At 39.0% G+C, this 13,093-nt stretch overlaps 1 protein-coding gene across 1 annotated transcript in view; it reads left to right on the top strand.

Moving 5' to 3' along the window:
- FRAS1 (Fraser extracellular matrix complex subunit 1) overlaps nucleotides 1–13,093 on the top strand; it is a gene marked incomplete at its 3' end in the record, with an annotated part of 456,967 nt that overhangs the window by 320,776 nt on the left and 123,098 nt on the right. Inside the window, exons 31-32 of the mRNA XM_079718352.1 lie at nucleotides 6,759–6,937; nucleotides 11,303–11,419. Of these exons, the coding sequence (XP_079574478.1) occupies nucleotides 6,759–6,937; nucleotides 11,303–11,419 (296 nt within the window). The remainder of the gene's footprint in view (nucleotides 1–6,758; nucleotides 6,938–11,302; nucleotides 11,420–13,093) is intronic.

Consider the following 13,093-nt stretch of genomic DNA (forward strand, 5'->3'; position numbering starts at 1 on the left):
TTGGCAGCTTCCACAGGGCCTCCTTCGTAAAACGGGAGAATAATTCTCTCAGTGAATGGTTTGAGGGTTAAATTTACATACTCATTAAAGTAGGTGACATACAAGAAGTAGTCAGTAAATGTTCACTCCCTTCTCCATCTCTTCTGTACAGAGAACCTTCTGTCACTGGCTTGAGATGGGGATGGGGGTGGGCAGATTAACTCACAGACTCTGGTTGGCCCTTAGTTGGCTCTCCAGATCCTTGTGTAGTCACAAGATGTCAGAACAAGGTCTGCTGTCTGTGTAGATACAACATCCTTGGGCATGTAACCCAATTCATAAATTATCTTGGATTTGCAGGGAAATTTAAATCCATGTAACAATTCAAATTTAGTAAGAAGCCTTAATGAACAGTGAGAAAATGGAAGCTTCAGGTTTCCTAGGTTCAAATTAGTACTCCTTTTGTTTAACTTAGTAAATCTAAACAAATACTACCAATATCAAAAGTAAATTGTGGGCTTCCCTGGTGGCGCAGTGGTTGGGAGTCCGCCTGCCGATGCAGGAGACACGGGTTCATGTCCCGGTCCGGGAAGATCCCACATGCCGCGGAGCGGCTGGGCCCGTGAGCCATGGCCGCTGGGCCTGCGCATCCGGAGCCTGTGCTCCGCAACGGGAGAGGCCGCAACAGTGAGAGGCCCGCGTACCGCAAAAAAAAAAAAAAAAAAAAAAAAAAAAAAAAAAAAAGTAAATTGCTTGTCGGGAAATTATCCACACTGTTTTTCAAATTTATTAACTTACTAAGTTTTCAGAACATTCCTTTCCTAACTGGATATTGAGGTAGCTATCCCAGACTATCCATCTGTCTGTCTGTCCATATGTCACATTAGAAGACGGGGCTTTCTCAGATAATTTGGTCCAGTGGAGTGGTTAAAGATCCGCTTCTTAAGTCCCAGCTCTGTTCTTCTATTTCTGTGTGGTTCCACTAGCTGCAGCAAACCTCGAAACCCATAACAAGCGTAAATAGTGTTCTCTTGTAAAAAGGTCTCTTTTCAGCATGGTAATATACCTTATTAAATTCCAAACATAATAAGTATTGATGGCAAACACATCAGGACCCAGTACAGCTTCTACTATGATTTAGTTCTCTACAAATGACTTCAGCACTCAGCTCCCAGTGCATTTTGCTAATTACATCATAGATTTCCCTACTGATGAACACAAGCTGAATTAACACAGGAGCACTAATGTACCCTTTCACCATTATTGTTGTACAAGAAGCCGTGGCAGATGCTGGCAGTTAGTTACACAAACATTAGTATTAACGATTGGCCATTTGGAATTCTTGGACTTGCTTTTGTACAAAGCCACACAACCAGGGTGTGTTTCCAAAGAACTCAGCTTTCTAATACCCCACGCATCCCCTTTAAAGACAGAATAATCACAATAGCTATCATTGCTATATATATTATTGGTATGCTAAGTAATGTAAACATAGTATAGTTAAACCTAAAACTTAAGTTTTAAAACAACTTCATTTTACAGAGAAAGTAACTTATTAAAAGTCACCTGGCTAATAATATGTCAATACAATGTCAAAGCTCAGGCTTTCAAACTCCACCTTGTGTCCCGCCCAGAACATCACCGCACTTCTTGAGACTTTCTTTTTAAGAAAAGACTTTACATAAAAACATTTCTCAAGATCTCCATTGTTACTTCCACTTCTAGCAAGATAGTAGAGTATGATAACCCATCATCATCACCTAGAAATGATGGATAAAAGAGATTCAGAGCTATAAGGCGCTCATAGCTGACCTCCCAAGAATACAGAGAAATCTCCAAGTGCCAGACACAGAGAAGGAGCTGAAAGCCAGTCTGGGCAGGAGCTGATGGCATAGCTTGCCTGAGGGGTTGTGTGTGTCTCAGTAACCTGGGAGCTTGGGATTTAATGCCCGTGCAGAGACAGAAAGTTGGAATTAAGACAACAAGCTCACTAGCACAGAGAGATGGCAAAGAAATTTACCTGTGTTTCTCAGGGCTCAGAGGGAGCAAAAAGAGTCTGCTGAGAATTCAGAAATTCAGGCCTGTTTCTCCTGAAGATCCAAGGTCAAGTTATACTGTGTGCATAGTCTGAGAAACCCAAAGCTGAGGCATTAATATGAAAATTGACCTCAGGCCAAAGATACTTCCTGGGTTCCTTGCAGAAACTAGTAGAAACTGCTGTGGAATGTCCACCCTTAACTCCAGACCACACAAGATTCTCACAGATAAAACCACTGAAGATTAACTCAGAATTCAGAATTACAGAACATATGAAGAAACAATCTATAGTACCATAACTAAAACAAACAAGAAGATTAAAACCCCAAGGTTTCAAATGAAGGAACAAGCTTACAAAAACTATGAAATAAGCATATTTAAAAAGATTTAAAGACACAAAAGAAGGGATCGAAACTGTAAGGAGATGACAAAATGTTATAAAAATAAAAACAACAGGCAGGTAGATTTTTTAAAAGAAATAATCACCTGAAAATGAAAAATATATTCATTAAAATTGCTTGGCGTGACAAATAGCAGAGAAATAACAATCTGTTTATCCTCAGGTTTATCAGATTTTTTTGATTGTATATTTTCTGTGGTGAGGGAAAAATTAACTTTTGTACTATTTAAAAATAAGTACAGAGTCCACAAAGGCATTGAAAAGCATAATCTAATCAAGAATTTATAGAATTATAAAACAGTCAGTCTAGCTGGGCTGTCATTTATTATAGTTGCGTAGCCTTGAGGAAGGCAGGTGGACCCCCTTGAGCCATAAGTTTCTTTGAAAGATGAAGCTAGATAAGTTTTTAACTTTTTATTTTAAAATAATTTTAGACTTACTGAAAAGTTGCAAAAATAGTACAAAGAGCTCTTGAATATCCTTTATCCAGCTTCCTCCATTGTTAACATCTTACATAATCATAGGACAATAATCAACACCAGGAAATTAGCATTGATACAATTCTATTAATTAGTTCACAGACCTTATTCAACTTTGCCATATTTCACCCACTGATTTTAAGCTAGACAATGTTTAAGTCCTTTTCAGCTCTAAAAACCTTTGGCTGGTTTGATGTATTAAATTCTTTACCTTTGTCTTGAGCATTAAAAGTCAAAAAATTAAATTTCCTAAAGATAGCCCAATATCCCAATATTCCGTTTAAGTATTAAATAGAACAATGCGGAATTAAGTGATTTTTTTAAAGCCATTTCAGCTTGATAAATGCCATGTAAGTAAGCCTGATTGTGACCCTTTCCTACTATAACTCTCTTAATTAACTTCTTCCTATAAACATAATCCTATTTCTGTGTGTTCAGAGCTCCATACTGGTAATAATCAAATCGCATTACCCTTAGGAGCCATTCAAGAGTGAAAAAGGAGGTGGGAATGAGAAGCCCACTTAACTCAAAACTTTTTTTTTTTTTTCATTTTTTTGGCTGCGTTGGGTCTTCATTGCTGCGCGGGCTTTCTCTAGTTGCCGAGAGCGAGGGCTACTCTTCATTGAGGTGCAGGGGCTCCTCATTGTGGTGACTTCTCTTGTTGCAGAGCACGGGCTCTAGGCGCACAGGCTTCAGTAGTTGCAGCTCACAGCCTCAGTAATTGTGGCATGCGGGCTCTAGAGTGCAGGCTCAGTAGTTGTGGCACGCAGGCTCTAGAGTGCAGGCTCAGTAGTCGTGGCACACAGGCTTAGTTGCTCCACGGCATGTGGGATCTTCCTGGACCAGGGATCGACCCTGTGTCCCCTGCATTAGCAGGTGGATTCCTAACCACTGTGCCACCAGGGAAATCCCAAGATTCTAATTCTTAATACCTATTACATTTTCCCATAAAGTTTCTTGGTTAAAATATTGAGTTCAGTACAAAGGAAATCACTAGTAGATGTTATTTTCTGTTTTTTAAGCCTGGACTGTTTTTTAAACCTGGATTTTCATATATTTAAAGAGTCATCTCCTTGATTTTGTCATACTATGATAAAAGCAGAGGTGAGGTATTATGCAAAAGCTCTCACCTCGATGGAGTGAACCCTACAAAATATTGGTATTTCTCCCTGTCTATTCCATGGGCTTGGCACAGAGGTACCTTGTATTCATCATACCCAGTGCTGAACTCTAACTCTTCATCTTTTCTTCTACCAGCTCATCCCATTGGTGGCATCGCTTCCCTACACATCACCCAACCTAATAGGTGATCATCTGATTCTTCCCTCTTTCTTACCCTTTACAGCCACATTTGTCAAGTTCTGTTGCTTCCACTTCCTCAATGATTCTTGTATCTGTTTATGTGTTTCCAATCTTACCTCTGTTGCTTTAGTTCAGGTTCCCATCTCTCATCTTGATTTTACAGCAGACTTATAGTTGACCAAACTGTCCACATAATTGTTAGCCACTATTGTTATCATTTTTATAAAATAAAGTCTAGCCCCTTTAACAGAACTTTCGCATATATTCTGTGTTCTAAATCAGTTCGTGCCATTAACCTACTGAAAATCTCACAGAGACTCCCAGTTGCTTATGGGGCTGATCTCAAGGGGAAGGAACTGCATCTTACTGATCTTTGAGTCCCCCACCCCAAAGGGCTAACCACAGTAGCTAGCCCTTAACAGGTGTTCACTGACTGTTTACTGAGTTGAAATTAATGGGATTAACCAGCATCCTATGATTCCTGTTACTTTGCATAGTATCGCAATGGTTTTTTTTTTTTATCTGAAAAATAGGTTTATTTCATTAGGACTTGTTAGGAAAACTCTGCTTTGCCTTCCTATTATAAAGCAGAATAGCCAGGAAATTGGCATTTGAATGTTTTCTATTTTTCTACTCTCTACATTTTCACTGTGGAAATCTCCTTTCAGACGATTTTGCAACTACTCACATTTATAAACAGTCCACATCCTGGGAAAGCATGTTTATTAGCAGGATCTTATGAACAGAAGTTGAACCAGGGAGAGATGGGTAATGGAATTGGTGATTTAGGTATAAATGAGAAACAGTACAAGAAAGAAACTAGAGTGAGTTGATTCTACACATGATTATTTTAAGAAGAATATTGATGTTTTTCTATTACTTCAGTATTTCATCACTATCCAGGATATTATGTGCATTTTTAACTTGAATTTAGTGCATATAAATATTAGAATGAGTATTTCCTTTGAATAAGAGAACAAATTTCTCTGGGGTAATCAAAGTGCACTATCAATTGCCTGATATGTCTAGGGCACTAAGTTCTGGGTATCATCCTACAGAACATTTAAAAGATGTATGGGGCTTCCCTGGTGGTGCAGTGGTTGAGAGTCCACCTGCCGATGCAGGGGACACGGGTTTGTGCCCCGGTCTGGGAGGATCCCACATGCCACGGAGTGGCTGGGCCCGTGAGCCATGGCCTCTGAGCCTGCACATCCGGAGCCTGTGCTCCGCAATGGGAGAGGCCACAACAGTGAGAGGCCCGCATACCACAAAAAAAAAAAAAGATGTATGCAGCTTCTCTCTCTTTCTTTCTTTCTCTCTCTCATACACACACACATACACACACATTCTTCTCTCCCTCTTACTACTGAGCAGTAGAGAGACTTCTTTCAGATTTATTGTTAGATGCATTTTCATGAGAACGTGGCTTCTGTTTTTAGCAGTTCATCCATTCTTCTCCTTGGTCTTCACTTGAAGGCATATTCTCCTTGGGAAATTTTGATTGTTTCTATAACACCTTTGTATTTTCAATCTCACTTTAAGAAAATAGTAGCTTCAGGTTAAGAATAAGCAATAGAAACAGATTGGTGGTGTTGGTGGTGATGTTTAGATTTAGATTTCATTGCTTCAATTCTAATAAAGTTTAGAAAATGAAGGAGGGAAAAACATGATCAGTTATTTATCAAGGTAATTGTTGGTCTGTGAACATAAAATAACCATGACGGGTAACAGAGTTTCATGACCAGGAAAATGAGCTTCAGATTCAAATCCCAGCTCCTCCACTTTGGACTTGCATGACCTCAAACAAGTTATTGAACTTCTCTGAGCATAAAGAACTTTGTCTTTAAAATAGGGATGATAATAGCATCTTCAGAAGGATTAAATAACATAATAAGGATAACCAACATTCTTCTTAAGCACCTGTGAAGTATGTACTATTATTCTCATTTTACCAATGAGGAACAGAGACTTATAATACCTAAGTAAGCTCACCCAGCTTGATGTGGTGGAACTGGGTTTGAACCACTATGTAAAGTGCTTCATGCAGCACCTGTCATATGCATTCAAGTGTTAGCTATTTTTATTTTCATTGTATAGAACTCATCCAAGGATGATTTTTTCTGAATTTTTTCTAATTTCCCCTTGTGTTTACACCAAAAAATTTCCTGGTTGGAACACATTTTCTGTTCATAGACAGCTGTGGGTAGAAATGAATCCATTCAATGCCCAGTATTTGCAGTGCTCATGACTCTTTGGGTCTCCTTATATAATTTTAATAGATAAAAGTCAGTAACTTCATACATGAATTGCCCTCGAATGGCTTTTAGCTCTTTTAATTGAAAGACTGGGAGTTTTATGTCTAAAGGTGGATTTTATGATATCTGTTGAATTCTGTGTTAATATCTTGTCCTTCACCTTGGATAAAAATAAAGAAGCACATCATATCTTTTCTGTTAAAAAAAAAAAGTGGTTAAAAAAAAAAAGTGGTAGAAAAGGAGACGAGAGCTCTGATTTACCTTTACTTTTCCCAGGGGTCCTCACTAACTGTGTCGCTTTCCTAGGGGAGGTGGTCCTTGTGTTTAATATGCCTTCAGACAGCCCCGCAGACGAAGGGCAGCACCTTCCTGATGGGAGGACAGCAACTCCCACCAGCACGTTCACCCAGCAAGACATCAACGAAGGCATCGTGTGGTACCGGCACTCAGGGCTCCCAGCCCAGAGCGACTCCTTCCACTTTCAGGTACTCTCTGCTTCCTGAATCTTCTGATGTCTGGATAGTCTGATGAAAACCATCATCCTTATTTATAAACAACTCAGGTTATTTTCTGTGATTGCCTGCAAGTCACATTTGGGAGAAGAAAAAAATGTAACTAGTAACATTGAGAAATTTTTTTTTAATTTGTCAATTCAGCCTTCTGGGTGTCTCTCCAAGCAGAGTCATTCTACAACAAAGAGGTATATAATAGATAATGGCTAAAGTGTTTGGAAAAAAGTGTTTTCAAAATGTTAAAATACCACATGGAGAAAAAAATCTTATTTTCTTTTTTCAAATGTTTTTGGAACACTTACCATCTTATGATAAGGTCATGGACTGAGGAGCCAAACCTATTGGGTTCCTGTTTCACTTCTGCCATGTACTAGCTTTGGGAAAATTACTTGGGCAAAATCCTTGTGCTTCAGTTTCCTCATCTGTAAAATAGCATTACTGTAAGGATTTAATGAGTTAATACATATAAAGCATTTAGAATACTGCCTGTTACCGTGTAAGGGTGTGTGACTACCATTTAAGGAGATTGGTCAAATACCAGTGCTGTAGACTGGATGTTTGTGTCCCCACCAAAGTTCATATGTTGAAATCCTACCCCTCCACGTGATGGTATATGGAGGTGAAGCCTTTGATTAGAATTAGATGAGGTCATGAGGGTTGTGCCCGCATGAATGGGATTAGCATACTTACAAGAGTCATAAGCGTGCTTGCTCCCCCTCTCTGCTGTCCGCCACGGGGAAACAGTGAAAAGTTGGCAGTCCACAACCCAGAAGAGGGCCCTCACTAGAACCCAATCATACTGGCACCTTGATCTCAGACTTCTAGCCTCCAGAGCTGTGAGAAATAAATTTCTATTGTTTATAAGCCACCCAGTCTATGGTATTTTTGTTAGAGTAGCCTGAGCCAACTGAGGCAACCAGACTATAAGGTTGGTTTAATTTATTCTCTCAATAAATTAAAGAACAAGAAATTATTCTGGGCACATTCCCTGACTACTATGAAGTACAATTAGAAATTAATAATAAAAGGGCAAAAAAAATCAAACCATTTGGAATTCCTTAATAATTACTAGTTCTAAAAGGAAATCAAAATGGCAAACTATTAAGAAATATTGATCAGGAGGAAACAACTTATCAGAACTTAAATGACGTGGACAAAGTAATACTCGGAAGAAAATCGATGGCCTTAAGCTCTTATTATTGAACAGAAAAGCATGAAAATTAATGGACTAAATATTCAACTGAGGAAGCTGGAGAACCACAGAGAAGCCGAAGAAAAGTGAAAGGAAGGCATTTATAGAGGTAAAAGATGAATTGACTAATTATAAGATGCTAGAATTAGTAAATAAGTACAATACCTGAATCTTTGGAAAGACCCATAAAATTAGACAAACCTCTGTCAAGGATAATTTGGAAATAAATAATGGAACAGAAACACAAAGGAATGAGGAAGTATGAATGAGAAAGAGCATTTAAGCATAGATACAGAAAAGATTTTGGGGAAGTGTCAGGGAAAATATAAAGCAGCCCTCATGGTGATCAGCCAAAGCAACATCACAATCCCTCTAAGTCTGAGCCATTCCCTTTGTCTAGGAATCCAGTAGGGGATAAACTACCACGATAGCTCACCTTGTTAAAATTATCATCCATTCTGCTCCTGATGCCTGGTGTGTACATATTCATTGTCTGACTAATTTATATTGTGTAAAAAGTGTGCTTCCCCAGAGAGCTAGTTGAAATAAACCTGGAAACAGTTAAAATGAGATTATACTGAGCACACTGAACTGAATGTCCAACGAGTGAGTAAACATTATGTGCCCTTTGCCCAAGTTAATTTTTCAATTTTAGCACCTGGGGACTCAACAGTCCTCAAATAATGAGTCAGAATGGAAGCAAAGACCTCAATCAAAAGAAGTCACCTCAACAAACTAGAATCCTCAGATCTGCCTTTGCCTTCATCAGTATGAAGTACATTATCCGTATGGAGCATTTCCCTGGAAAGTGATTCTCAGCACCTGCTAAAATGATATTTGATTGCTTTTGCAAGCTGGTTACTAAGTGGGTTATTATAAAAGAGCAAAAGCTACTTATTTTTGTGAACAAATTCGCTAGAGTTTAAGACTCTAAAAGCATCATTATTAGAAAGTGGTTCCCTTTGGAGGGTCTTCACACATTCTGCTCAAAATGTGTTTAGAACTCCTACCTGAAATCTCCTTCAAAATCTGTGGGATATTCTTTAGAATATCCTCAGTAGTGACAGCATATCATCCTTTGGAAGTGGATTTTAAAATAAAACCCTATAGCCCAAAGTCATTCAGAATCGTGTCTGGTAAAAAAGAAGAGTAGCAATTATTTTTGGTTAAAACAAGGAGTTATTATGAAGTAACAACCTCAGTTTTCTTACATGATTTGTGAACCCCCTCTGAAGCATTTCAAAAAGTACATTTTGAACTCTGACAGCATCTTTACTGCAAGTATGAAACAACTCTCTGGGATCATTTTCTCTTGGATGTGAAGGTTTTGGTGTGTTTGTTTTTAAAATCTCATGGTTTGATAGGCTTATCTCATATTTTGACGTGAAATGACACAGACACTGTAGCTACGTGCTAAAATAAATGGTTAGCAGCTTTCCCCATTCATCATTTTAGTGTCTCTTAGGATTTTAGACTACTTTAAAAAGATGCCGTTCTAATGATTCTCTCGTGTCCCTTCTTTTTTATTTTCTTTAAAGCAGAAAATGCAATACAATGAGTTGCATGGATTTAATTTCGTTTTAATGTTGATGTGCTGTCATGAGCCATCAATGCAGCCCATCTGTTACTTTGCATCTAAGACTTGGGATTTGTGTAATGCAAGTGGTATTAAAAAATTAGAGCATGGCATAGTGAGAAGAAAACAGGCACATTTTTGGCAGGGGAAGGAGCCCTGGTTTTGGCATATTCAGATCACGTTGACATAGCCTCAGGGGATGTAATTTGAAAAAGACCAACATATTTTACACCCGTGTCTTTGCTAGGGAAGCTAGAACTGAGTCCGTTGCTTGGTAATCTGCTCACCTCTCACTTCCTGCAGAGTTCCATTCCTTTTCTTCAAGAGATAGGAGAACATATCTTCCCCTTTCCTGATCTCCTAAAGCTTCCAACTGGAGTCATTGTGATCAGTAGGAAGGTCACAAACCCGCTGACCTGGTTTTAAATACTGACCCTTGTTGGCTATGTGACCTTGACACCTTAACTTTTTGACCTTCAGTTTCCTCATCTGTAAAAAAGGAGATAATAATATCTACTTGATGGGTATTCAGTAAGAAAACTTTTGAAAAGTAGCTAACACAGTGCCGAGCCCATGATAAATGTTCAGTGAATGATAGCTGTGGTTGTTAATATTATTTATGGTGACACCATAAGATGCCTCCTTGGAAACAAGTTGATATTCTGAGGCTTGAGCTCCAGGCGCCTGATGTGATCAAGGTACAGAGAAGACAGTTTTCCTGGAGGGTGTAACTTTAGAAGACATAGAGAAAGGGCTGCTATTCCTGCCTTTTTCTCAGGATTTACAGAACACTGCCCCCTCTCACATGGAATTAACGCAACTCCACATGGCCACACGGGCCTTATCAATTCTTCTAACAAGCCTAAGGAGCAGACAACGGAAGGAAGGCGAGTTTAAGGGAACAGTGAGGTAGCACTGAGGAGAGGGAGAGGCTGCATGAGAAAAGCATCATTTTTCAGCATTTCTGAAGCAGGAAAAAGTTGATTTTATGACCACTACCCTAGTTGTAAATGTTCTTAATCTTGCCTTGCAGTGATGAGGCTGGGATTTGTCATTTATAATCTAGGTGTAGATATCTGTGCTGGGTAAAGACTAAAGTGAAATAAACATCACGTATATTGATATAATGTGTTGTGTGTGCTCATCATGAGACACTATGTAGCTATCAAAATTATGTTTTCAATAATGTTTAATGGTATAGCAAAATATCATAGTATTGTGTTAAGTAAACATTTAGAATATACAAAGGTATATAGTTTCACATATGAATGGAAAAGAGATTAAACTGAAATGCAGCGATATATTAGTAATGACTATTTCTAGGTAGTGAAATTCTAGTTGATTCTTATTCCTTATTTATACCTTCCTGCAACTTCACAATTGCCTAAAATGCTTATGTATCATTTTTATAATCAGTAAAAAAATGAATCTTAAAATATGAAGAGCAGAATGAAAATTGTAATACAGGAGCATACAGAATTCAAAGACAGATGGTTCAAAAGGGAAAAAATAAGCACAGGCAAACATATTCTGCCCACCAGCAGCTCACCAGTGTGCCGTGTCTTTGCAGGTGTCCAGTGCCACGGAGGCTCACACCCATTTGGAGAGCCGCATGTTCAACATCGCCATCTTACCCCAGACTCCAGAAGCACCCAAACGCTCTCCAGAAGCATCTCTCCACATGACCGTGAGTTGGGTGGCAGGGCTCATGCTTTCTGCTTGGAGGAGGGGGGTTGATGGGATGTGACGGAATGCTTGGCTCAGAACACAGGCTCTGGGGTCAAAAATACCAGCCCTGTGAAGTCGTTTCTCATTGACTTGAAAGAAGAATCTTAAAATTCCCAGAGTGAAAGGAAGGTTAGAGGGAATCCACTCCAGCCTCCCATCCATTGCTGCTGAGCCCTTTTACAGCATTCCAGACAGTCACAGAACCATTCCTTGAGTACCTGGAAGGAATTTCAGGCTTATATACATTTAATGATTACTATTTGGGTATAATTATTCAGCCAGTTAGAGTTCCATCTAGCTGGAGAAGCTGCTATTCTCTTTTAGAAGTCCTGTTAGTAGTTTCCTTTCTATTATAAAAGTTTCCTGGAGAAAGTGATGTCTGTGCTGACTCCAGAAAGATAAGTAGCAAATATCCAAGTGAAGATTTGGGAGGCAGGTTGGAAAGAATAGTGGGGTGATGGCAAAGGGCATCACCAGGCATAAAAACAACACATGCAAAGACCCAGGGGGGAGAGGCAATATGATTGTTGGGAAAATTGAGAACAGTTCAATGAGACTGGAAGATGAGAGAGGCTGAAAGGGAGTGGTGAGCCTGTGGGGTTTTGTGAGCTAGATCACAGAGGAGCTTGTACGCTGTGTGGGAAGGAGTGTGGACACATGGAAAGGTTTGGAGCAAGGTGAGAGCTAAATTAGTACATGGCGTTTAGTTCAGACAATCCTAAATCTATGGGGCATGTAATGCCAGAACCCCTCTTCTAGACACAGCCACAAGCACATTAAGTCCTTGTAAATTAATCATCATGGATCCACATTCTAGTTAGCGCCCACGTAATTACACTCCAAAGTGGTGTAGCACTCCTGAGCTGCAACAAAGACAACAGGTAGAGTTTTAGAAATTATGGGTCTGGGGCTTGACAGAGACATAAAAGGGGAAGCAAAGTTTTTAATGGATACATGCTATCGGCATTTCCACTGTAAACTGTAATTTAAAGAAATCATAATTCAGGAACACTATAAAGTCTATAATTCATCATTCTGACTGGAGGAGCTTGGACCAGAATTTTCTCTAAAGTGTAAAGAAAAATGTGCATACACATTTCTTGCCGAATGCTAATGTGATGTTATTTTGACTTTAGAGGGAAAATAAATGGGCCAGGAGCCATGAGGATGGCACCACTCCCACTCTTTTGCTGAGAACCTCTAGAAACCTTTCAACATACTTAACCTTGAGGGTCTCAGGTTGCATGTTTGTAAATTAGGTCTGTCCTGTGTAATTTAGGGTATCACAAAGGTTAGTCTACTGTAAAATGTGATCAGGCTACTCTTTCATTCCTTAAAATATACACAGTTTATATTTCTTTTGACATTAATTAGGGCCATTACTGTAAGACATACATACTGTAAAATGTGACAAAAGCACATTCTCGATTCAATGATTTGGACTCATCTAAGCACATAAGTTTTGTACATATTTGGTAAACACATTGTGAATACATATGCTAAATTCATACATAGTATATTCATATAGATGTTTAAGGGTAGGAGTCTACCTCTCCAACCATTCAGTTATTCAGTCTTGCACACTTTCGGGCCCCTAATTTATGTCAAGTTCTGTGGAAGACATTGGAGATTC

This window comes from Hyperoodon ampullatus (genome assembly GCF_949752795.1).
Source record: "Hyperoodon ampullatus genome assembly, chromosome: 1".
In the NCBI taxonomy this organism is placed as follows: Eukaryota; Metazoa; Chordata; class Mammalia; order Artiodactyla; family Ziphiidae; genus Hyperoodon; species Hyperoodon ampullatus.